Genomic DNA, 25,814 nt, shown 5'->3' with positions numbered 1-25,814 from the left:
GAGGCGTTGAAAGGCTGCTCCAACGGAACTTATTGTTTTCGGAGGAAAACACGAACACGGTGTACAGTCGAGTCTTAATAGCTTACTTACAACTGGGCTCGTCAGGCTCTCTTCTTGGCTGAAGTGGTTATTATTATATTTACATGCTTCCAGCTCCCGTTTTTCCTCGATGACAACTCGTACCTTTCCACTCCCCTTTTTCTCCCTCCTCACGCTCACAGACCCATAACGTGTATGGCAGTCCATTCTCCCTGCAACACGGACTACACTGCCCATGATGCTACATTCTTTAGAGCTATGCTTGTAGCATTCTGCCTGTTAGCTTAGCACACAACAACAACAACAACAACGAAAAGGCGCTCTCTCACCCAGGAAACACACAGTCGCGAGAGAGAGAGAGAGCGTCGCCCTGTAACCATGGCAACCGTAACGCTGCCGCCTGGAACAACAGAACGTAGCTGTCAAACAAAACCCAAACAGTCCTGACCCGCGACAAAATGAAACAGGAAAGTACCGCAGTGTAATCCATTTATTTCAACAAAGTAACTGTATTCTGAATACCACCTTTTTAATAACGTGATTAATTCCCTTGACATTGAGAGCTATAATTTTTATGTTACTCATTGTAAAAGTTGTCAGTCATTTGACAAAAAGACCCATCATAATAAACACACTGTAGAAGATTTAACCCATGGCCTGGACTGGCTGTGCTGACATGAACAAAACCATCATAAACTAATGGCAAAGGAACCCTTACACACACAGCAAACTGCATAAGAATATAGGAATTAGGATAAACGTCAAAATATCACAAACCAGAAACAAACAAAACAAAACAAAAAAAAGAAAACGAAAAAGCCACCCACTGGGTGGTATTACAAGACCAGTGTAGCCAAAAGAAGTTTCACTCCACGGGAGAAAAGAAGAAAAGAAACAAAACAGAACCCCACCCCCGCTTCCCAAACCTGAATAAAATCGGGTTACTGTCAATTGTGAAACAAAATGAAAGACTGAGTAAACAATTCGTACTGTATACTAGATATTGGCCCTAAAACCACTTTAGGTACAAAGAATGAACAAATCTCTATTTTCCCTTTAAACTGTCTCTTTTCCCTCAAGCTGCAATAAACACTGTGGACTTACGCGTCCTATGGCGAGCTGAACCAATGTCATGTTCTAAGTTAAATCCAACAGTGCCACAGTTATACGGGACAAGTATCAGTTGTCTTTTAATCCAGCGCATTGATGAAACTTTGTGCATCTTTAGGCGAATCAAACTTGTTCTCAGCGCCATTGTGATTCAACACGAGCGTCGCTGGGTAGTGCATTCTGAAGCGGATGCCCTTGTCAAGGCATGACAAGAAGCATTAAATCCCCGTCGTTTCTCACGTAGGAAAAATCCTGGTGTATAAAGATCCGCTGTCCGTCGTAGTGAAGTTCTAGGGCCGCTCTCACTGCTGCCATGATCCGTTGTTTGTCTCTGGAGTTGTGGAGCTTAATAACCACCAGCCTGGGGTGAGCACCCCGCGGGCCAAGGCCCTGGTGTGCACGGTCAATATGAATGCAGGCTTTACCCGTGGAGCTGTTCCCCAGTCCAAGCATAGCAGGCAGCCAGGCTTCAAAAAACTGAATAGGACTCTCACCCTCTGCGCTTTCTTTCAGATTAATAATGCGGATGTTGTCACACCTGCTGCAGATCTCTAAATCATCCAAGCTTTTTGCCATGATCTTAATCTTCTCCTCAGCTTCAGCCAGTCTTCTGCAGACATTGAAAGTGTGGTTTTGGAGAAGATATGCTTCAGTGGGAAGTTTGCATTGCAACTTGCTGAGTCTATGGACATTAGTGGACATTCCCAACTCTTGGCCAATGTGCGTTTTGTGGATGGAGACTCCATCAGAGAAAACTTTCTATTTTGCAAGGTCTGCCAGAAAAGACAACAGGAGAGGAAATTTTTCGTGTTACATCCGAATATCTTGAACAAGGACGACTTAAGTGAGAAAACTGCATGTGTCTGCACTGATAGAGCAGCAGCCATGGTCAGGCGCCCCAAAGGTTTCGTTTGCAGAGTGAAAGCGATACACCAAGATGTTATTGTCACGCACTGTTTTCTGCACCGCGAGGCGCTCGTTTCCAAGACTTTACCATTCGCACGACATCATCCAACACAGGAGCTAGGTCTGCTGGTAAACTTTGTCAAAACTTCGTTGAATTTGGGTCTTCATTTCCTGCCAGAATATCATCTCTGTGTTCATCTAGACCAGGTTTCACACTGAGTGAGTATAAACAAACTGAGAGAATAACTTGCCATTATATGTACTGTATTAGGCTACAGTGTGTCATTTTGGAACAAGTTTGGTTGGTGGTGTGCCACAGGATATTTTTAATCTATAAAATGTGCCCTGACTCAAAAAAGGTTGAAAACACTGTTCTAGCCAACCATCTTCACCGGAAGTCCCCACAGATTCTATTCTATTCTATTCTCTTCTTTTCTATTAAACAATATGTAGGACTGCCTTTTTTACAGTATGAAACAAAGTGAGACGACTGTTCTTCTGATTTGGTGCTGTTTAAATAAAATTGAATTGAATTGTACTCAATGTCTTCATAGAGCAGACGTGCTGAAACCCCTCACCCCACACATACACACACTCAAAGGGTGAGTGATAGCTGTTGTCAAGCTGTGATTGGAAAAGTGGGCTATGTCTGAAATGACACATTACAGCGCTCGACAGCGACGTGGTGTCCTGAATGTTTCTCATCTACTGAGTCACCTGGAAGGATATTACACCTGAACACACACACACAGTGGTTAATGGGTTTTCCATGGGACTGACATCCCATCACATTATACAGTCAGAGCAGGAGGACTCCCTCACACATCCTCTGTCCCTCCTTCAGGCTGAGGGCAGACAGCCTCTCTCAGACCAGCAGCTGGACCAGAACCACAGAACAGAACCAGTGAGAACTGTTCTGAGACGGCCGCTGTGATTGGTTCTGCTGTTTCGAATGATAACTGTAAGGCAGGCTATGATTTGCGAAGCGCTGTCATTTAAATGCAGCACAGTCATTTTTGGAGCAGGTGGGCACAGTAAACGTGTTGCTGGTCATGACTGATTTGAATACAGTTAATCATGGAAAGTTTATTCAATAGTGATATTTACTATGCCACAGATACATGATGCATACATGGTATCATAGATCTTGTTAGGTGCTGGCTACCACTGGTTCCTGTGGATGCTACAGTGTGAGGCAATGATGGGTGTCTGCAGCAGCACAGCGAGGACTGAGGCTGGCTGGGATCAGCACACAGTAGCTAACGGTCCACACTGTGCTTTGCGGTTTTCAGGCACTGCGACCAGAAAACCAGAACCGGAGCAGGAGAAACAGTCGGACCACACGGTGAAGATCGCCGGCTCCATCGCCGGCATCCTGCTGTTCATCATTATCTTCCTGGGAGTCATCCTGCTGATGAAGAAACGGTAAGGAAATCACAAACACGGAAACAAGGCAGCCTGCAACTTTAGGACGCTGGGCTTTAAGAGTCCGTCGTAGTTTCACACTCTCACTGCTCTGTTTTTTACTTTTTACTGAGTGTAAGACTGAATTAGAGGATTCACTCTGGTCCTGCTTCTCAATGTGTTTGTTTAACAGGTGATCTGAAATCCATTTCACTGATTTTACTATGAGAATGGTGAGTTTAATGACCATTAATGACCTGCTGTGGACCTTAATGGCAAAGATACTCGCAGCTGATTTAGTTCAATATATCAATAATAACTTGATTGATAATGACACTAGCTACTGACGGGTGCGTTGTTACTTCTGAAACTTTATTTAGTACTAACGTTTCTGTGAGCAAGCCTTACGATTCAGAGGAGATGAAAACCAGACCTGAACCGACCGGCTGAGGAAGCTTATTGATAAAACGAGCAGGTCCACAGGTGCCCCTGAGTCCAGCAGCACTGGTGATGTCAGTGACATTTAACGAATTGCAGCTCGATTAGAGAAAGTCTGATCTTAGCTAAAAGGCTTTGTGACCAGAGTAGATGTGTCAGTCTAATCTGAGGCCGAGGTTCTTCAGATTTACACAATAACACCTCAAAGATGAGATGTTGGCATCACATAAACTGCAGTTCAAGGAATTTACTGAGCAGTTGCTGGTCAGAGGGAACATCCAGGTATCGTCAGCAAAGAGGACGCTGTGGACTGTCAGCTTCCTTATTTACCTGTTAAATCACAGGAAGCTGTTCCCAGCGTGGCTCACAGTGATGACGGAGAAACCTTCAGATGTGTGGCTGATGAAGCTCTGACCCTGATATGCAGAGTGTGAACCAGTGCTGCTCTCACCATGTTTGTGACGGAGCTGTAGTTACCTGTTCAGCCTGCTGACGGCTTCACTGAGGAGCTCCATCATTACACCACCCGTCATATCGAATCACCTGCTGGGTGCTGTGCTGAGTCAGCATTTGCTCTGGGAACCTCTAAAGCAGAATTACACAATCTATTAAACAAATATTACACAATGTTACAAACTCTTCTCCTCACAGACAGACACACACAGACAGCCAGACACACACAGACAGACAGACAGCCAGACACGCACACACACACACACAGACAGCCAGACACACACACACACATACACAGACAGACACAGACACAATGTTACAAACTCTTCTCCTCACAGACACACAAACAGACACGGCCACAGACACACACAGACACACACACACACAGTCACAGACACACACACACAGACACGGTCACAGACACAGACACACACACAGTCACAGACACACACAGACACACAGACAGACACTGACACACACACTGACACAGACACACACACACAGACACACACACGGTCACAGACACACACACACAGACACGGTCACACAGACACACAGAGTCACAGACACACACAGAGTCACAGACACACACACAGACACACAGACACACACACTGACACAGACACACACACGGTCACAGACACACACACACACACACACACACGGTCACAGACACACACACACACACACACACGGTCACAGACACAGACACACACACACGGTCACAGACACAGACACACACACACACACGGTCACAGACACACACACATACACACACAGACGGTCACAGACACAGACACACACACACGGTCACAGACACAGACACACACTGACACACACACACACACACTGACACACACACAGACACACACAACACACTGACACACACACAGACACAACACACACACACGGTCACAGACACAGACCCACACACAGACACACACACACTGATTCCTGTAACTCGTCCTTCGTCTCAGTCTCCTCATCTGTGTCTCGCTGGCTCCACTCAGCAGCAGTCACATGTTAATAATCACATGTGGATGTTGTATGTAAAACATTCAGCCTTACATGTATGTCAGTTGCAGCAGATCTGCCGTGTTCCTTTCCGATCCTCTGGTGCAGGTCTTATAACATGTCCACCCTCAAAATAACGAGCTTAAAGCAGTGTGATTTGATTCCTGTTTGATTTCCTACCAGTTTGACTCGATTCCAGTCATGATCTGACCTCTGAGATGCTGGAACAGTTTTTTTTAAGAATTAGTTTTCAAATCAGAACACTTTGTTAAATTATGTCTTTTCAATTCCGTTCTTTTCGATTGGTCACTCGATTCCTGATTGTTCAGGTCTATTGATTGGGTTAGGGTTAGGTTCCAGTTTGATTTGATCCCAGTATGATCCCAGTGTGACTGTTTGGGTCTGTCGATTGCTGTGAGAGCTGCACGTGGACGATGGGGCCTGTAGATGGTGGCGTCCACAGAGCGGGGGGAGCTGCTGCACTGAGGGGTTAAATGAGCGGCGTGTGGACCTTCTGATGAGCGTGAGATTTCCAGGAAGTCAGAGAGGAGGACGGTGTTTTGTACGTGGAGCGTAGCTGGACATCAAAGACGCGGTCGTGCCGGCGTGCTGGCGGTGACACTGAGGAAAATGAGGATGAATAATAGAGCAGATTGCAGCAGTAATCACCATTAAACTGTATCTGGACCCACTTTATTCTCCAACATCAAACACACGGCCCCACTGGGACACACTAACACACACACAGCGCACACACTGATTTATTCTGCACACACACTTAAACACAGACAGAAAAGCTTCTGTGTTTGTAGAACGTCAAAGATAAGAGAGAAATTTAGATGAAAGAGCATTTTATTCTTTTTTTCCAGAGTCGCCTCGAGCTGAATGGCTTCAGGCAACGCAGACACAGGCACACACTTTTTACTTCACACACACAAACACACACTTCTTCTAAAGCGTGTGTGTGTGCCCAGTTTGAGTCGCACTCATGTGTTGGGTCGATCGAGCTGTGATCTCCCTCACAGATATTAGAGAGAGAGCGAAAACGAGACGGCTGCTCGGCCTCTAATGAGGTTTTTAATGTTGACAGGGTGCGTTTGATTTCCACTCTGTGACCAAACGGGGGTCAGACTCATTACAGCGGGCGTGAAAACAGGAAGCTGGATGTTGAAGCAGTAATGCAGAGTGATGAGACCGCGGCTCTCAGACGTCCCCAGCACCGCCGCTTCCTGTCGTCAGGCTTCAAGCTGCCCAGTGACAGATGCTGATTAATCTGCCTGCAGCTGTTGATGTGCACGGGTGCATCAGTGAGAGCGAGGATGCTGAAGAAAAGCTTCTGCACTCATCAGGAGCCGCTCCATTTCCAAACACCACAAAACAAGCCAAACGCACGATGACCTTTGAACCCCTGAAAGCTTGCATTTTGTGCCAGCAGTGACTCAGACAGCAGAGAGAGAGCTGATTGAATCAGTGAGGTGGTTTCTGTCACAAGCAGAGAAACCTGAGGCGTCTTAGCGCTGAAATCCCAAGGACGACTCCCAAGGTTAGCATGCTGCCTCGCAGTTTTAAAGAAAGTCAGATATAATGCTTTCATCCTTTGGTCATACTCCAACGCTGTGCTGCTTTCATGACATTCAGCCTTGTACTTTTTCTCTAACACCGGAGGCTGAGCGCTGAAAAGCAGCTTCCTGCTTTCAGCACAAACCAGAGTCGGGCCTGACACATCGTACAAATACAGCCATAGACTCCACGCTTTGAAGCGTTCCTCTATGTTTGTTTTAGAAGAAGTTGGCATATTTGGACAAGAGGTTGGAGCGCTAATTTGTACAAAAGGACAGGAACCTCACAGCAGCTTTGTTATTGGTCACATGATGTCATTAAAAGGCTCCAACAGCACAAACACAGTGCACAGGTCCAATTCAGGGGAAGCTAGCAGACAGCTAGCAGCTACCTGTGTCACCATCCACCTGTCAGTCACAGAGGCCACGCCCCTAATAATGCAATGCCTCGGTTTCCACGCATGCAACAAACAAACAAACAAAATCCTGTTAAATGCATGTAGACGTGGACTGACAGCTTGATGTGAAAGTCATCTCGATGTGTTGACTGGTGTCAGCGTGAGCTCAGACTAACAGCCTGTTGTTAGACATGTGGAGGACCCAGAACAGAGCCCAGAGGAACCCCACGAGCTGCTGATTGGTGACTGCATGTGGAAACACTCCTGCTGTTTCTCACTGAGGGTGATTTGATATAAACATGTTTCTTCTCTTTTCTCAGTCCAGGCTAACCACCATGTAGCTGTCTGTACAGAGGAGTAAATACCACATGAGCTATGTACACACTCCTCTGAACCAATCAGACGTGATCCTCCCCTCGTACACTGGTGCCAGCCAATCACCGCTCTCCACTGCTCTCCTTCACACAGTGATTGTCTGTTCTCTCTGAGACATTAATCTGTGGTTTCCTTTTTCTGTTTCTTTCCCTCCATCTCATCACTCCCTCCGCTCCGCCCCCCCACCACTCAGACGAAGAAATTATCACTCCTACACTTATTACCTGTAAGTAACCTGTTTGACCTCTGACCCCTCACCTTCACACTGACATCAAAGCTGAAACACTGAATGTGTCCTGCCTGTAACCCTGATTACCCTGAACCTCTGACCTCTGACCCCGATTGTTGATATTTAATCCCTGAACAGGTGATCTACCTGTGAGCAGCCCCTCTCTCTGTAGTCTGTAATTAATCTGATCACCTTAACCCATAGGTTTAACCTTTGACCCCTAACCCAGAAACCAGAAGAAGCATGCCTCAGTGTCAGGTCTCCACCCCTCTCCTGACCTTTGGCCCCTGGTGTTTAGAGCATGTTTTTTCTCCAGTCTAACCTGTAACCCGGGACACGACCTTAAACTTTAGGTGTGAGGTTTCCTTTGACCTTTAACCTCTGCCACATCATGCACTCTGACCTCTGACCTCAGCCCTGTGTACTGTAGCATGAGGGTGATGTTTACTGACATGTTGGTGGAGGCGGCGTTACCACGGAGTCCAGATGCTGGGACGTCCAGAAAGGCAGATGCTTCTCTGAGGAGCAGAGCAAAAGCGTGACTCTTTTGTTGTCATGGTTGTCATGGCAGCAGACACTGAGGGTCAAACCCTGAGGAACCCCACACAGCATCGGTGAGGATAAGGAGAGCTCCTCAGTTCAGTTTTCTTTGTCTTCCTGAGACCCGAGAGAAACGAGAACAGCTGAGATATCAGTGAAAGCCCAGGATGTCCTCTGTTTGGGACATCATGCCTAAGCTGGGTAGCTCAAATGAGTCAAAAGATACAGACCAAAATCAAGTGTCCATTACAGAGGACATAAATGAATAGACTGGGTCTCAGGAACAGCACCAAATCACAACAACAGTTCCCTCACTGTGCTTCATTTTGTAAAGACCCGACAATCATTTCACCTCCTATGAGCAAGCACTTGGTGACAGTGGGGAGGAAGAAACCTCCAGGAGATCCCCCAGCAGCCTACACCTATTACAGCATAACTAAGGGAGGATTCAGGGTCACCTGGTCCAGCCCTAACTATATGCTTTAGCAAAAAGGAAAGTTTGAAGCCTGATCTTGAAAGTAGAGATAGTGTCTGTCTCCTGAATCCAAACTGGAAGCTGGTTCCACAGAAGAGGCGGTGTGAATGTCCCTGAGGGCCTAGAAGTAAGAAGTTCACTCTGACCTGCAGAACCATTAGCTTTTTCAGGTGAAAGCATTAAGATGGGTTTAATCCAGCCTTGTTTGTGCTCTGATGTCTTAGAGAAGGCACGGATAACTTTGAAGTTTTAGGGTTCTGTGAGTACATAAAAACTAAACTGATGCTATGGTGTGAATCCTGTAGATATTCTTCTTCTGCTTCACACTCAGTGCTTCTAGTTTCTCAAACGGAGCAGAAAAGTGCAGGTAAACCATGTACAGGCTGCCTTTATTTCATGCAGGCAGGAATAAAGAGCCTGACACCTTTCTGCACTTTTTATGTGTGTTGTCGAGCAGCCAACATGCTTCTAAGGAACCTTATCAGTTGGTGGTTAGGCCAACTCGTGTGTATAACATCCTGTATTCAAACATCCTGTTGTTACCCTTCATTTCACACTTTTCACTGAAACATTTTTAAGTGTTGTTTGGCTTAATTTTCTTTTACAAAGTTATAATTACAAACATAGTCAATTTAAACAATCTTGAATTGTTTAGGGGTTAGTCATGGCATTACACTAAATTATCCAGGTATCTGGATTTTTTTCTTTGCATGGAGTTTCTTTCCTTCTGTGCCTTGTAGTTAGTCGTTTTTTAACTGCAAACCTTTTTTTTTCTTTTTTTGCAAGACAGCAAGGCAATGATCCAACACACACCGGCAAGTCCACCTCTAAATGGCTCCAAAAACAAAAAGAGAAACAAGTGCTGCATTTGCTATATAAGTCATTTATATTTAGCAATTTCTATCATTTTTAAGGGTAAAAAAAAAAAGTCACGCTGTTGACGTAGAAGTCCCAAAAACACAAAAACACGTATCAAATACGACACGCTTTTCTTTAAAGGGTTAATCACAGCTGGAATTAACTGATAAGACCCCGAAATTCTCACACTCACACAGGTTTCGCCTTTAAATCAGCAAAATCAGCTTTCTTACTCTGATATCAGCGATACCTAGGAACAGCCCTGGTGTTGTTCTGTGTTTTGTTTCTTTTCAAATGAGTTGTCTATGAATATATTAAAACACTTGTATTACCGTGAGCGTTGATAACCAGAAAATTGCTGTTTTTACAGTTCTGACACCTGTTGAATCTTCACATGAAACGATGCGACCACATAAAAAGTCCTTCTGCAGACCTTGGAGGACTTGGGAGGTGATGACTTCAAAAAATTCAAGTGGATACTGTGTCAGAGGGGGCCATGGAGGTTTCCCATCAATCCCAACAGTCGGCTGGGAACGCAGACAGGCTGGACACAGTCGATCAAATGTTCCAGACCTACTCAACCAATACCGTTTAAGTTACTAAAATGGCTTTGGTGAGATTGACAAAAATGATCTGCTGAAAAATTTGAAAGACATAACCTCAGAACCCACAGGTAAATCAGGGAAGGATTAATAAGTGGGATATTACAAAAGTTTATTAAGAAGAAAGCAATAAAAAACATTGATTAGGTCACCTGTTCATATGTCATAACCATCCATAGCATTGATAGACCCGCCGGTCCAGCCAAACACCCGAAATGAAATTACTGTCATGTTTATTGATGAGTTAGTCCTGACCTTGAATCTATTTGTTCTTGTTTTCTATATGGTTAATGCAGAAGTGCACAGTTTGCAAGTTTGAATCACTGCCTTTTTAAACATGATTGTATTCTTTTTAAATATATTAATTAAATATATATTGCTTGATTGGTTAAACTAATTGGGAGGGTGGTTTAGAGTTCATTTAAAACTGTTATAAAACCTACTAACAACATATGATTTTAAAATGAGGTTTCCTAGTCAACATACCCAGATCCTCTCTCCCCAGCCATCACCTCCAGCTAGTGAAGAGATGAAATCTCCACAGCATGTCCTGGGTCTGCTCCAGGCCTCATTCCTGTGGATGCCTGAGAGGCAGAGCCAGTCACCTTTCTGAGAAAGCTTATTTCTCTCTGATTGACTGGTACAATGTCCGCATCATCACTACTTGTTATTAATCTCTTCAATCTGCCTTGAAGAGAATGGCAACCTCAACATCGAGTTTACCGGAAGCCCACCACACATGGACCAGTACCTCCTCTTTGACTCCCATCACCCTCTGGAACACAAACTTGGAGTATTAGGACCCTACACCACCGGGCAGAACATGTTCCCTCTAAGCCTGAAGGAAAAAAAGAAGGAACACACGCATGTAAAGGAAGCACTCAAAATGACTGCACATGAACACAATGTAATGGTGCTGGTATGTAGGCCATCCCAATACCTTGCACTATTGTACTTACGTTACAGGATGACTCATCACTGACTGGTTAAAACATCGGCCAATAGAAAATGATTGTGAGCCACCCGTGACCTTAGTATTCTCACGGGCTTCTGATCCCCAGGAAACCCTGTTAAGGAGACAAACCATCAAAAGTGAAGGGTTTAAAACACTTTCAGGTTCACTCGTGGTCACATTAGAGGGGCAGTTTAGCGACTTGACTAGGCCAACCCCTTTAGCTTGTTTTAATTGCTTGGGCACTGTTTACGTTTAAGAGCCAAACACTCAGAACTATATGCCGTACGTTCCCTTTCTTTGGCTTCAATTCAAGACGAGCCAAATATACCTTTAACGTGCACCAACACTGGATTACTGGATTCGACAGAGAGGGCTCAAACCGTGGAAGAGAGGCTGGGGGTTTTTCCCCACCGTTTGACCACAGTAGTGTCACTGTCCCTCCTCAGCACAAACCCAGGCTGATCGAGGTTTCAAAGACCGACGCTGCACCCAGTGTCCCGTCCAAAGGGAACATTTCCCAACCCAACCCACTGACTACAAGAGACTTTAACTCGCTCTTCTTCATGGTCTCTAGCCACAGGGATTTCATATGCGCGCGGCAACAGCACATAATCCTCCTTCCTACATGCATCAAGCTGGTTCTATGCAGGCTTAGCTATAAAATCACCCAGGCTAAACTGTGCCATATTCAAAATTTATCCCAGCGAGCCCCCACTTACTTCAAATACAACGAAGCTTCTACAGAAAAAACATGCTGTGCCATGGGCTCCCCTGTGTCACCCTTGTAGCCAACCTTTACATGGAGGAAGTGGAAGGAAGGCTCTTTGCTCTTTCAAAGGAAGAGTACCCCGCCACTGGTACACGATATGTGGATGACACCTGGGTCAAATCAAGACAGAAGAAGTGGAATCCTTCACTGCGCACATTAACGCTGTGGTAAAAACATCAAGTTCACCAGGGAAGCACAAAGGACAACTGTTTGCCTTTCCTGGACTGTGCTGTGGACTTGAAGAGAATGGCAACCTCAACATCGAAGTTTACCGGAAGCCCCACACACACGGACCAGTACCTCCTCTTTGACGCCCATCACCCTCTGGAACACAAACTGAAGTAATCAGGACCCTACACCACCGGGCAGAACATGTTCCCTCTAAGCCTGAAGGAAAAAAGAAGGAACACACGTATGTAAAGGAAGGACTCTAAACGTGTGGCTATCCTAAATGGGCGTTTATAAAGTCAGCAAAGAGGCACAGAAAAGAAGATCAGACACCAGCAAGGGAGGATAAGAACGACAGACGCAACAACATTGTCATCCCCTATGTAGCCGGTGTATCAGAAAAACTCACGGAGGTTTTCTCCAAGCATGACATCCCGGTGCATTTCAAACCCAGCAACACGCTCAGACAAAAAAACTGGTTCACCCGAAAGACAAAACTACCAAAACACAGACTTAACAATGTGGTGTATGCTGTACAGTGCAGCGAGGAATGCCCAGACCTCTACATCGGAGAGACCAAACACCACTTCACAAGCGCCTGGCACAACACAGAAGAGCCCCCTCCACAGGACAAGACTCAGCAGTCCATCTGCATCTTAGGATAAAGGACACTCTTTCAGGTGCCAATGTTCACATTTTGGACAGAGAGACAGATTGGTTTGAAAGAGGAGTGAAGAAGCCATCTATGTCCACTGTGAGCGACCATCTTTGAACAGAGGAGTTGTTTACGACACCAACTGTCTGCCATCTATAATCCAGTTTTGAGTCCCTCCCAGAGCCTTCATGCCCACTCACTCCTGGCCATCTGACCTCAGGAATTCGCATGATAAGGTGGAGCAGGTTTCACAATTAGCTCACCCGAAACCCTGGCTGATTGGACCCACACCCGTTTCACACCTTGGCTCAGGCGATTAGAGGATCATCAGGGGGTCCTTTTGTCCCTTGTGGGGGGAAACTCCCACTAGTTTAAATCTGGGACTCCCCACCATTTGACCTTAGAACTGAAGAAGCTTCTTGGATGAGAGGTGAAACATCTTCAGCAACTTAAAGAAGTCCAGCGCTTTTCTTTGCAAGCTCCTTTGACTACGATGACCCTGGATGACTGAGAACCTTCCAGAACATCTCTACTCTCTCTCACCATCCTGTCTTCCTTCTCTCACTCCAACTGGTCACATCACTCCCACCATACCCAGAGATACCTAAACACCTTCATTTTGGGCCGCAACTTGTCCCTGACCTGGAGTGAGTATTCCACCTTTTTCTGGCTAAAGACCAGGCTGGAAACCACCACCTGATCAAGCCAGCCGAACCACATCGTCTGCAAAACATAGAGATAGATTCTGAGCCCATCAAAGTCAAAGCCTGCTCTGCCATCTGGCATGTCTAGAAATTCGTCAATAAAAACTGGCAACACCGTTTAGCCTCTCTAACACATTTTCACAAAAACCTCCAACAGGATACTTCGAGGGACGTCATTGAATGCCTTCTCCAGGTCCACCTACATGTAGCTTAGCTGGGAAAACTCCCAGACACCCTCAAATTCATTGAGAGGATAAAGAGCTGGTCCAGTGTTCATGACCAGAAAAAAACCCATATTGTTTCTCCCATATCTGAGGCACTAATGGATGAACTCCTCTTTCCAATCCCATGACATAGACCTTGCCACCGAGTCTGACAGTGTGATTCCCTTGTAGCTGGAGCACACCCCTGCTGAGTCCCACAGGCTACCAAGCCCAACAGGACTTCTTCAGCTTGATAGCTGTCTTCCCTTCCGTCCACCATCTAGTTTGGGGATTACCACACGACAGGCACCAACTACCTTGCAACTGCAGCGCCTTGCAAAACTCCAGGTGTTGATCAGTTGACAGCTCAGCTCCTACTCTTCACCTGAATGTCCAGAACATGTGGCCACAGATTCGATGATATGGTTACCCAATCATCATAAGATAGATAAGATAACCTTTATTAGTCCCACCTATGGGAAATTTTGTCAAGGTCATATACCTCTGACCTGTGACCTAGCTAAAAACTAACAGTTTTGGCCGTATGTCACTCTTGTGTGTCATTCAGGCTTTCTGGCCTATCTAGAGGTAGAGGGGACCGAGACAGCTCTTTGTCAAGAGGCTAGCAGACATACCACTCTGGTAGTGAATAAACACCTGATGGCCGACACCACTTTCCTGTTGATAATCTTGGCCATCCTAATAAATTTGAAATGAAAAGAAAAGCAGAGTGAAAAAGGCAAGTTAGTGTACGACACTTGATTCTTGATCATTGAATTTTCTGTCAGTATCTTTCTCTTTGATTTGAGATATTAGGTAGACAGGCATGCTCTGTAGAGGTTTTTAAAACTAAGCTGAAGACACATTTGTTCACCCTATCTTACATGTCTTGATTCTATGCCTTCTAGTTTTTAAATTCTTACTGTTTTTAACTTGTATTGTGTTTTTTTACTTGTATTGATATGTATCGCTTTATTTATTTATCTTTTAGTTTCAAATAGCTTACGACACTTTTTTGTAAAGCGCTGTATAAATAAAGTATATTATTATTTTATTTAATATTTTTTTTCTCTTTCAGAGATTCCGAGATTTGTCAGCACAGTTCAAGTCAATCTGAAGAAGAGGTTACAGTGTGTGTTTGGGGATTGCTAAAGCCAGGAAACAAAACAATTCTGAATCAGATCTACAACGAGCTCTACATCATAGAGGGAGGGACTGCAGAGGTCAGTATAAACATGAGTCACTCAGATTGAACAGCCTCAGGAAACTAGACAGACAGAAGCAACAATTAGACAGGAAGCCATCTTTTGGCCTCACCTGGAAGAGTGAACCAATCAGAACAGTGCTGACATGGGAGTGGCTGGATTGGGAAAACAGTCTTAGCACACAAGTTCACTCTGGACTGGGCTGAAGGAAAAACAACACCAGGACTCCAGTTCTGTTTCCATTCACTTTCAGCGAGTTTGAATGTGCTGAAAGAGGAAAAGTTCAGCTTGTGGAACTTGTTCCATCACTTCTTTACTGAAACCCAAGAACAGGAATCTGCAGCTTTAAGACTTCAAGGTTGTGTTCATTTTGATGTCTGGATGAGTGTCGACTTCTTCTGGACTTCAACAAAACTAAAATCCTGACTGATGTTACTGAGTCCACCTCAGTGAATGTGCTACTGACCAACCTCATCAGGGGGGAAATTGCTTCCCTCTGCTCACCTATGGATAACCACAAACCTGCAGCAAGCCAATCAGATCCCTTCTGACTGTGTTTGTATGGTGACAGAGATCAGAGGGTTTACTGACCCCACAAAAGGAGGAGTACTCAGGAAGAGATTCAGAGATAGGGGCAGGCTGGCAGGATCATCTCCCCACATTGAGACATCACGAAGCCTCCACACATGTGCCACATCCAGTCTTCTGCTGATCACTGCTGCCGTTCTGGAAATTTCCTAAAACAACAGAGTGGGTAGAGATTACCCAAGACTTTAACTGATATGTACAGCACTTCCTGGTGCTACAAGCCAAAGGGAAGAAGGGCAAGTCTAATGGCGGAGCTGAAGAGATCATGGTGGAGTCCTGAAATCAAGAAGATGATTGCGTATCTGGGAAACTTGCCTTTATCAGCTTCAGAAGGAAACCTTGATCTTCTATGATCAGACCTGACAGGTGTGGCCTCGATATCAGTGATTGCTTCAGTGTACTCAGGATGTTCTCACACATATTAAAGAGGAGAGAGGACTGTCACCAGGACAGGTGTTCTTCTTCACCCATCTGAGTGTTCAGGCGTTTCTGGCTGCTCTTTTTGTCCATCTGACCTTCATCAACTCTGGAGTCAACCTGCTTAAAGAAAAAACATATCAGTTGTCTAAAGTTTTCAGAAACAAACATACAGTAAACAGTTTTACAAGCGTCTGTGAACGAGCCTTCACAGAGTCCAATGGACACCCTGGACTTGTTCCTCCGTTTCCTCCTGGGTCTTTCAATGCTGAACAATGAGAGTCCCTCACCAAGCCTGCTGACAAGTAGGAAGTATCTCACAGATAAATCAGGAAATAGTCCAGTACATCAAGAAGAGATCAACTGAGAACCTGTCTGCAAGATGCATCAATCTGTTCCACTGTCTGCACGAATCAGTGATTGTTCTCTCTGTGGAGGAGATCCAAACAGTCCCTGAGATCAGGAAGTCTCTCCACAAATAACTGTCTCCTGCTCAGTGGTCAGCTCTGGTCTCTCCTTCTACTGTCATCAGACAAAAGATCTGAATGGTTTTGACCTGAAAAAATACTCTGACTCAAATTCAGGGAGGCCTTCTGGGCTGCTTCCAGTTTCCAAAGCTCCAAGAAAGTGCTGTGGTTGGAGTATTAATAATTTATTAAGTTTAAGTTAAGTTCCTAAAAAGTAAGAATTACTTCTAAGTCTGTGTTATTATTGCTTTTTTTTTCTTAGGCTGAGGGTTTGGAACCTCCAGAGAGAAGCTGTGAAGCCTAGCCACAATCCCAGCTCCCATCCAGTATGTAAAAGAGCTTGACCTAGTGAAACCAATTTGTCCCACAGGGATGAAGCGACTTTCCTCTGGACTGAGAGTACAGCACTGTACTTAGGCAGTCTCAGGTAGATCTTAAACACTGCAGAATTGTGTAATTCTTTCATGTCATCTTTCTTGCTCAATGTCAAGGACACCATCAGACATCATAAATTTAGTGTCATAGTCCATATATACAGTGTCATACATGGATGTATGCATGACAAACATTTGCAACAGATATTTGCTTTACTGCCTCATCAGATGAATTTTTAAATGAATATCTATATCAACAAATCATGTAATATTAAGCACACTCACAAAAATGTGCACAACTTAGACATCAGAAATCAGTACTTTTGATTTATCCGCACAGGGAGGTTCCTGTTAATTGTCGTGGACTAATTGACTATTTTCATATCAGTTTTAAGGAGTTTGCAAATGGGTCAGAAATGCAGCTGTAATCTCTCTGGGGCTCAGCTCTGAAGTCCAATCTCATGATCTGAAAGAGCTGGAGCTGAGTTCCCAATGACCTACGGGATTCAGAGTGGAGAAACTCTGTGGTTTTCTGGAGAGTCAGAAATGCAGACTGGAGACTCTGGGTGACACCTGGTTTTAGCTGAGCACTGAGATGAATATAATGTAACAATGCTTTACCCTGATAGATTCATCAGTAACTTCAATCATAAATAAACACTGAATGAATGGTACCGTATGTTTTTCCACGAGGTAACAGTGGAATTCTACTTTCATATGAATGCACTTTAATTTTATGCATTTGCTAATGCTACGATAAAATAGAAAAACAAGAAACGCGTAACATCAAGTAAATTATAGTTTATCTCAGTCTTTGCACTGCCAGGCCTTGGGTTACACTGGAATTTTAAAAGCTGTTAATGTTAATGTTATCATTGAAAGAGTTGCTGAACTGGGCTACATGTCTACAATGGCTTTTATTGAACTTCTACTGAATGTGGGGATGTGTGAAAATTCTATTTTTAGCATGATCATATGTCCAAGTTTCACCAAGTCAATTGCATGCCAGCAAACACCTACTCTAGGAAAATGTCTCAACTTTTTGCTGCAATTCACACAGGTTCTTTCTATTGCAAATTAAAAATACCAGTGGGTTCACTTACCATGGGTTAAAATATCCAGTGTGTTATGCCATATTTATTGTTTTCACACATGTTATAAAATACCAGCCCAAATATTCATTTAAAATTTATTATGCAGTGCCAAATCACAATAACCCATTGCTCAAGGGCGCTTTATATTGTAGGTAGACCTTACAATAATACATACAGATAGGAAAAACCCAAGTAGTCATATGGACGCCCCTATGACAAACACTGTGAGACAGTGTTTGAAAGAAAACACTGTCCCTTTCCACAACAAGTTGGCCTCCAGTGAAGGAAACCCTCAGCAGAACCAGGCTCAGGGAGGGCACGCGGTTAAAGGGGGCGGGACCTTCCGTCAAACCAAACCACCAACCAAACACACCTTATACAAAAATCCACACTAACTACAACAGCAACGCTGCACACTTCCACTCTCAAAAACCGGAGCCTGACTCTAGCTCGTAACCCGTTGCCCTCCAAACTTGTCACTTTTCATTGTTACACATCATTTAATTTATAGACATGGTTTGATTTCTTTGCACGCATGCTTGGATGGGTTGTTACCAACGTCTGGTGAGCATTTCACATCAGTAGCACCTTATACTTTTACCTCATCAGTGGTCTTTTCCCCTAAACCTGTGGAGCCCAAACAGAACGAGACTGTACCTTTGTACCAGCAGAACAGTCGTATGCAGTACCAAATGCTGCAGTCTTTCCTCGGGAAACTGAAATATATTTACTTTAAAAATTGGTGACGTATTAAAGATTTATTTTACACACTGTGTTTATTTTAATGAATTCTATTCTATTTGTTATTTTCATGTAAAAGGTGGACCTCTTCTTGCTCCCTCCCTGAGCTTTTCCTGGTTTCTTGTGTTGCAGGCTCCTCTAAGCATCATCGCTGTTTCAAGCCTGCAGTTTCAGATGATTCGGATTCATTAACCTACACACAACGCTAAGAACAAAACTGATTGTGTGTATAATTCTGTGTGCACTTTAGTTTGCACAGTCTGAGAGCGTTTGGTGTTGGTGAATAAAGGCCTCTGAAAGTGTCAGGAAATATGTGCCTTCCTGTGACTGCAGAGAGGAGGGGCTACACTGCATATAAGAGGTAGCTTTGAAAAGCTTTAGGACTTCCAGATCAGACTCCACTTCACAGCTGACAGAGCAGGAACAGAAAAACAAGGTGAGTGTTGGTCCACATTCTTCGACCTGGTGATATACTTCATGTTCTAACAGTATTTGTATTGAATAGACCTGTTTGTTCAGACTGATAGTAGAGTAAAATATTCAGATAGAACAAATGCCTGACAGATATGTATGGGAGCAGTGGTGACACAGGGGTGAAAGAGTCCTGTGACCACCCACTGTGGCAGCACACGTAACACTTACTGCTGGTCTTTATGCCACAGCTCAAGGTGTAAGGCACATATATGCTTGCAAACTTCCATATTTTAAAGCTTGGTGCAAGGGGAAAAAAAATCACGAATATAGAAAATTAATTGACAGTAAATTAGTAATATTACTGAAGAAAAGCACCACAATAAGTCTGCAGCTCCTGCAGGACGCCCAGGGAGCCTCCTCTTCCCTTTATTTTGTTCCTTTTTGTGTGGAATGTGATTATATCCTCTTAAAGTGCATAAGTTCAGGGCAGAAGTTTAAAAGGCAATTCCTACAATTGTTGAAGTGCCAGAATAGTCCAATCAGTTACCGCCAGCATTCCTCCAATGTAAATGTGATAAGAATAAAGGAGGAAATAAAAGGCATTAAAGAAGGACACATGCAGATCTAAGACAGTACAGCTTCTGTCGTGACTGACAGTAACGGTGGGGAGAAAGAGACTGACACTTTTAAATGTGATCGATTAGAACAACCAAAACACGTTTTATGTGGTAACATATATTTGAAGTCTTTGCTTCCATTTCTCATCAATTTAACCTCTTTGGAAACCCAAACATGTACAGTGAGGGAGTTTCAGACCCAGGTTTTAGTCAGGGGTGGGACTGAACTCACATGTACGCCTCAATCATTCACTTTACTGCAGTCTCACATTCACTAGCTGGGACCACATCCTCTGTAACGATGGGTGATGAGGGATGAGGAAGTGTGAACTGGTGCTCCGGTTTGGGGAAGGCAAAAATGACCTCATATTGAACACCTGTAAGTTGAAGGAAATGAGATTTCCAAAGTTTCCGGCCTCCCCTCCAGCCTGTGAACGCTTGTGGGGTGGACATAGGGTTGATATCAAAATCTAAATATCTAGACTGCCAAATCACCTTTTCTTTTTTGTTAAGGGAACTAAGATCCGTTGATATCTGCAGTAAAATGCTGCAGATGTTCTATAAGTCTGTGGCAGCAGGTGTGCTGTTCTGTGCTGCAGTCTGCTGGCAAGGAATCATCAGAAACAAGGATGCAAGGAGACAAACTAGTGAGGAAAGCTGGCTCTGTAATTAAAGCCAGACTGGACAAGCTGGGAGATGTGATGGAAAGATGCACACTAAAGATGTTAGAAGCCTGAACAACTTTGATCACCCACTTTATAACATCTTTATGGAACAACGTTAATATTGGTAGACTCCTCTCTCTGTTTTAACGTGTGTGGGGGTTACTTTATGAGATTAAAATAAGGCATATTTGTTTCTTCCAGTCTGCTCTGTGATGTAATTTTCTAATGTGGAGTATGTGATTTTTGCTTTTTTTGTTCCACCAGTACAAATGTCAGATTAAAGAGTTCTGTGATTTAAATCATTTTTCTGTGGCCATGATTGGAGGACTGAGAAGGAACTGTTACACTGAGGGAGGGGTTTCACTTTGATGGCTGCTATGTGATTCATCCAGCATTTGTGGTCATCTCCTTCTGTCTTAGGCAGCGCTGCGCGCTGAGGGTGAATGTCCCTGAGGGCCTAGAAGTAAGAAGTTCACTCTGACCTGCAGAACCATTAGCTTTTTCAGAGTGAAAGCATTAGAGATGGGTTTAATCCAGCCTTGTTTGTGCTCTGATGTCTTAGAGAAGGCACGGATAACTTTGAAGTTTTAGGGTTCTGTGAGTACATAAAAACTAAACTGATGCTAATGGTGTGAATCCTGTAGATATTCTTCTTCTGCTTCACACTCAGTGCTTCTAGTTTCTCAAACGGAGCAAGAAAAGTGCAGAGTAACCCATGTACAGGCGTGCCTTTATTTCATGCAGGCAGGAATAAAGAGCCTGACACATTTCTGCACTTTTTATTAGTGTGTATGTCGAGCAGCCAACATGCTTCTAAGGAACCTTATCAGTTGGTGGTTAGGCCAACTCTGTGTATAACATCCTGTATTCAAACATCCTGTTGTAACCCTTCATTTCACACTTTTCACTGAAACATTTTTAAGTGTTTGTTGGCTTAATTTTGCTTTTACAAAAATATATAATTACAAACATAGTCAATTTAAACAATCTTGAATTAGTTTAGGGGTTAGTCATGGCATTACACTAAATTATCCAGGTATCTGGATTTTTTTCTTTGCATGGAGTTTCTTTCCTTCTGTGCCTTGTAGTTAGTCGTTTTTTAACCGCAAACCTTTTTTTTTTCTTTTTTTGCAAGACAGCAAGGCAATGATCCAACACACACCGGCAAGTCCACCTCTAAATGGCTCCAAAAACAAAAAGAGAAACAAGTGCTGCATTTGCTATATAAGTCATTTATATTTCTATTTCTATTTCTATCATTTTTAAGGGTAAAAAAAAAAAGTCACGCTGTTGACGTAGAAGTCCCAAAAACACAAAAACACGTATCAAATACGACACGCTTTTCTTTAAAGGGTTAATCACAGCTGGAATTAACTGATAAGACCCCGAAATTCTCACACTCACACAGGTTTCGCCTTTAAATCAGCAAAATCAGCTTTCTTAACTCATGATATCAGCGATACCTAGGAACAGCCCTGGTGTGTTTCTGTGTTTTGTTTCTTTTCAAAATGAGTTGTCTATGAATGAATTAAAACACTTGTAATTACCGTGAGCGTTGATAAACCAGAAAATTGCTGTTTTTACAGTTCTGACACCTGTTGAATCTTCACATGATAAACGATGGCGACACATAAAGAAGTCCTTCTGCAGACCTTGGAGGACTTGGGAGGTGATGACTTCAAAAAATTCAAGTGGATACTGTGTCAGAAGGGGGCCATGGAAGGTTTCCCATCAATCCCAACAAGTCGGCTGGAGAACGCAGACAGGCTGGACACAGTCGATCAAATGTTCCAGACCTACTCAACCAATACCGTTAAAGTTACTAAAATGGCTTTGGTGAAGATTGACAAAAATGATCTGCTGAAAAATTTGAAAGACATAACTTCAGAACCCACAGGTAAATCAGGGAAGGATTAATAAGTGGGATATTACAAAAGTTATTAAGAAAGAAAGCAATAAAAACATTGATTAGGTCACATGATTCATATGTCATAACCATCCATAGCATTGATAGACACGCCGGTCCAGCCAAACACCAGAAATGAAATTACTGTCATGTTTATTGATGAGTTAGTCATGACCTTGAATCTATTTGTTCTTGTTTTCTATATGAGTTAATGCACAAGTGCAAGTTTGCAAGTTTGAATCACTGCCTTTTTAAACATGATTGTATTCTTTTTAAATATATTAATTAAATATATATTGCTTGATTAGGTTAAACTAATTGGGAGGGTGGTTTAGATGTCATTTAAAACTGTATAAAACCTACTAACAACATATGATTTTAAAATAGAGGATTTCCTAGTCAACAATACCCAGACCTCCTTCTCCCCAGCCATCACCTCCAGCTTAGTGAAGAGATGAAATCTCCACAGCATGTCCTGGGTCTGCTCCAGGCCTCATTCCTGTGGAACATGCCTGAGAGGCAGAGGCCAGTCACCTTTCTGAGAAAGCTTATTTCTCTCTGATGGACTGGTACAATGTCCGCATCAATCACTACTTGTTATTAATCTCTTCAATCTGCCATTGAAGAGAATGGCAACCTCAACATCGAAGTTTACCGGAAGCCCACACACATGGACCAGTACCTCCTCTTTGACTCCCATCACCCTCTGGAACACAAACTTGGAGTAATTAGGACCCTACACCACCGGGCAGAACATGTTCCCTCTAAGCCTGAAGGAAAAAAGAAGGAACACACGCATGTAAAGGAAGCACTCAAAATGACTGCACATGAACACAATGTAATGGTGCTGGTATGTAGGCCATCCCAATACCTTGCACTATTGTACTTACGTTACAGGATGACTCATCACTGACTGGTAAAACATCGGCCAATAGAAATGATTGTGAGCCACCCGTGACCCTTAGTATTCTCACGGGCTTCTGATCCCCAGGAAACCCTGTTAAGGAGACAAAACCATCAAAAGTGAAGGGTTTAAAACACTTATCAGGTTCACTCGTGGTCACATTAGAGGGGCAGTTTAGCGACTTGACTAGGCCAACCCCTTTAGCTTGTTTTAATTGCTGGGGCACTTGTTTACGTTTAAGAGCCAAACACTCAGAAACTATATGCCGTACGTTCCCTTTCTTTGGCTTCAAGTTCAAGACGAGCCAAATATACCTTTAAACGTGCACCAACACTGGGATTACTGGATTCGACAGAGAAGGGCTCAAACCGTGGAAGAGAGGCTGGGGGTTTTCCCCCACCTGGTTTGACCACAGTAGGTGTCACTGTCCCTCCTCAGCACAAACCACAGGCTGGTCAGAGGTTTCAAAGACCGACGCTGCATCCCTAGTGTCCGCGTCCAAAGGGAACACACCTTTCCCAACCAACCCACTGACTACAAGAGACTTTAACTCGCTCTTCTTCATGGTCTTAGCCACAGGGATTTCATAATGCGCGGCAACAGCACATAAATCCTCCTTCCTACATGCATCAAGCTGGTCTAATGCAGGCTTAGCTATAAAATCACCCAGGCTAAACTGTGCCATATTCAAAATTTATCCCAGACGAGCCCCCACTTACTTCAAATACAACGAAGGCTTCTACAGACAAAAACATGGCTGTGCCATGGGCTCCCCTGTGTCACCTATTGTAGCCAACCTTTACATGGAGGAAGTGGAAAGGAAGGCTCTTTGCTCTTTCAAAGGAAGAGTACCCAGCCACTGGTACAGATATGTGGATGACACCTGGGTCAAAATCAAGACAGAAGAAGTGGAATCCTTCACTGCGCACATTAACGCTGTGGATAAAAACATCAAGTTCACCAGGGAAGACACAAAGGACAACTGTTTGCCTTTCCTGGACTGTGCTGTGGACATTGAAGAGAATGGCAACCTCAACATCGAAGTTTACCGGAAGCCCACACACACGGACCAGTACCTCCTCTTTGACGCCCATCACCCTCTGGAACACAAACTTGAAGTAATCAGGACCCTACACCACCGGGCAGAACATGTTCCCTCTAAGCCTGAAGGAAAAAAGAAGGAACACACGTATGTAAAGGAAGGACTCTAAACGTGTGGCTATCCTAAATGGGCGTTTATAAAGTCAGCAAAGAGGCACAGAAAAGAAGATCAGACACCAGCGAGGGAGGATAAGAACGACAGACGCAACAACATTGTCATCCCCTATGTAGCCGGTGTATCAGAAAAACTCAGGAGAGTTTTCTCCAAGCATGACATCCCGGTGCATTTCAGACCCAGCAACACGCTCAGACAAAAACTGGTTCACCCGAAAGACAAAACGCCAAAACACAGACTTAACAATGTGGTGTATGCTGTACAGTGCAGCGAGGAATGCCCAGACCTCTACATCGGAGAGACCAAACAGCCACTTCACAAGCGCATGGCACAACACAGAAGAGCCACCTCCACAGGACAAGACTCAGCAGTCCATCTGCATCTTAAGGATAAAGGACACTCTTTCAAGGATGCCAATGTTCACATTTTGGACAGAGAGGACAGATGGTTTGAAAGAGGAGTGAAAGAAGCATCTATGTCCACTGTGAGCGACCATCTTTGAACAGAGGCGGTGGTTTACGACACCAACTGTCTGCCATCTATAATCCAGTTTTGAGTTCCCTCCCCAGACGCCTTAACGCCCACTCACATCCTGGGCCATCTGACCTCAGGAATTCGCATGATAAGGTGGAGCCAGGTTTCACAATTAGCTCACCCGAAACCCTGGCTGATTGGACCCACACCCAGTTTCACACCTTGGCTCAGGCGATTAGAGGATCATCAGGGGGTCCTTTTGTCCTTCTGTGGGGGGATACTCCCACTAGGTTTAAATCTGGGACTCCCCACCATTTGACCTTAGAACTGAAGAAGCTTCTCGGATGAGAGGTGAAACATCTTCAAGCAACTTAAAGAAGTCCAGACGCTTTTCTTTGCAAGCTCCTTTGACTACGATGACCTGGATGACTGAGAACCTTCGCAGACAATCTCTAGCTCTCTTCACCATCCTGTCTTCCTTCTCTCACTCCAACCGGTCACAGCACTCCAACCATACCCAGAGATACCTAAACACCTTCATTTTGGGCAGCAACTTGTCCCTGACCTGGAGTGAGTATTCCACCTTTTTCTGGCTAAAGACCAGGCTGGAAACCACCACCTGATCAAGCCAGCAGAACCACATCGTCTGCAAAACATAGAGATAAGATTCTGAGCCCATCAAAGTCAAAGCCTGCTGCCATCTGGCATGTCTAGAAATCCTGTCAATAAAAACTGGCAACACAGTTTAGCCTAACTCTAACACATTTTCACAAAGAACCTCCAACAGGATACTTCGAGGGACGTCATTGAATGCCTTCTCCAGGTCCACAATACACATGTAGATTAGCTGGGAAAACTCCCAGACACCCTCAAATGTC

General features: G+C 44.1%; 2 protein-coding genes across 12 annotated transcripts in view; both read left to right on the top strand.

The window, feature by feature from the left end:
- Positions 1–8,042, top strand: part of LOC120716353 (receptor-type tyrosine-protein phosphatase mu-like) — a 40,847-nt gene extending 32,805 nt beyond the window's left edge. For both annotated transcript variants that reach the window (XM_040003878.1, XM_040003879.1), the window contains 2 exons: positions 3,348–3,480; positions 7,890–8,042. In XM_040003878.1, the coding sequence (XP_039859812.1) occupies positions 3,348–3,480; positions 7,890–7,926 (170 nt within the window). In that variant the 3' untranslated portion in view covers positions 7,927–8,042. The remainder of the gene's footprint in view (positions 1–3,347; positions 3,481–7,889) is intronic.
- Positions 8,043–10,420: 2,378 nt separating this feature from the next.
- The window catches only part of LOC120716339 (NACHT, LRR and PYD domains-containing protein 12-like), a 112,399-nt gene continuing 97,005 nt past the window's right edge, over positions 10,421–25,814 (top strand). For 8 of the 10 annotated variants that reach the window (XR_005691873.1, XR_005691872.1, XM_040003845.1 and 5 more), the window contains exons 1-2: positions 19,066–19,176; positions 22,023–22,333. Coding sequence is in view for 6 of the 10 variants with exons in the window: in XM_040003845.1 (XP_039859779.1) it covers positions 22,057–22,333 (277 nt within the window). In the remaining 4 variants the exon portion in view is untranslated. Of the gene's footprint in view, positions 10,472–19,065; positions 19,177–22,022; positions 22,334–25,814 lie in introns of those variants that run through there. The other 2 variants (XM_040003847.1, XM_040003848.1) reach the window with 2 other exon arrangements.

The sequence above is a fragment of the Simochromis diagramma genome, unplaced genomic scaffold (genome assembly GCF_900408965.1).
Source record: "Simochromis diagramma unplaced genomic scaffold, fSimDia1.1 OVJJ01000367.1, whole genome shotgun sequence".
Lineage (NCBI taxonomy): Eukaryota > Metazoa > Chordata > Actinopteri > Cichliformes > Cichlidae > Simochromis > Simochromis diagramma.
Note: the sequence above shows the minus strand (reverse complement) of the source record. Positions and strands in the feature narration are given on the sequence as shown.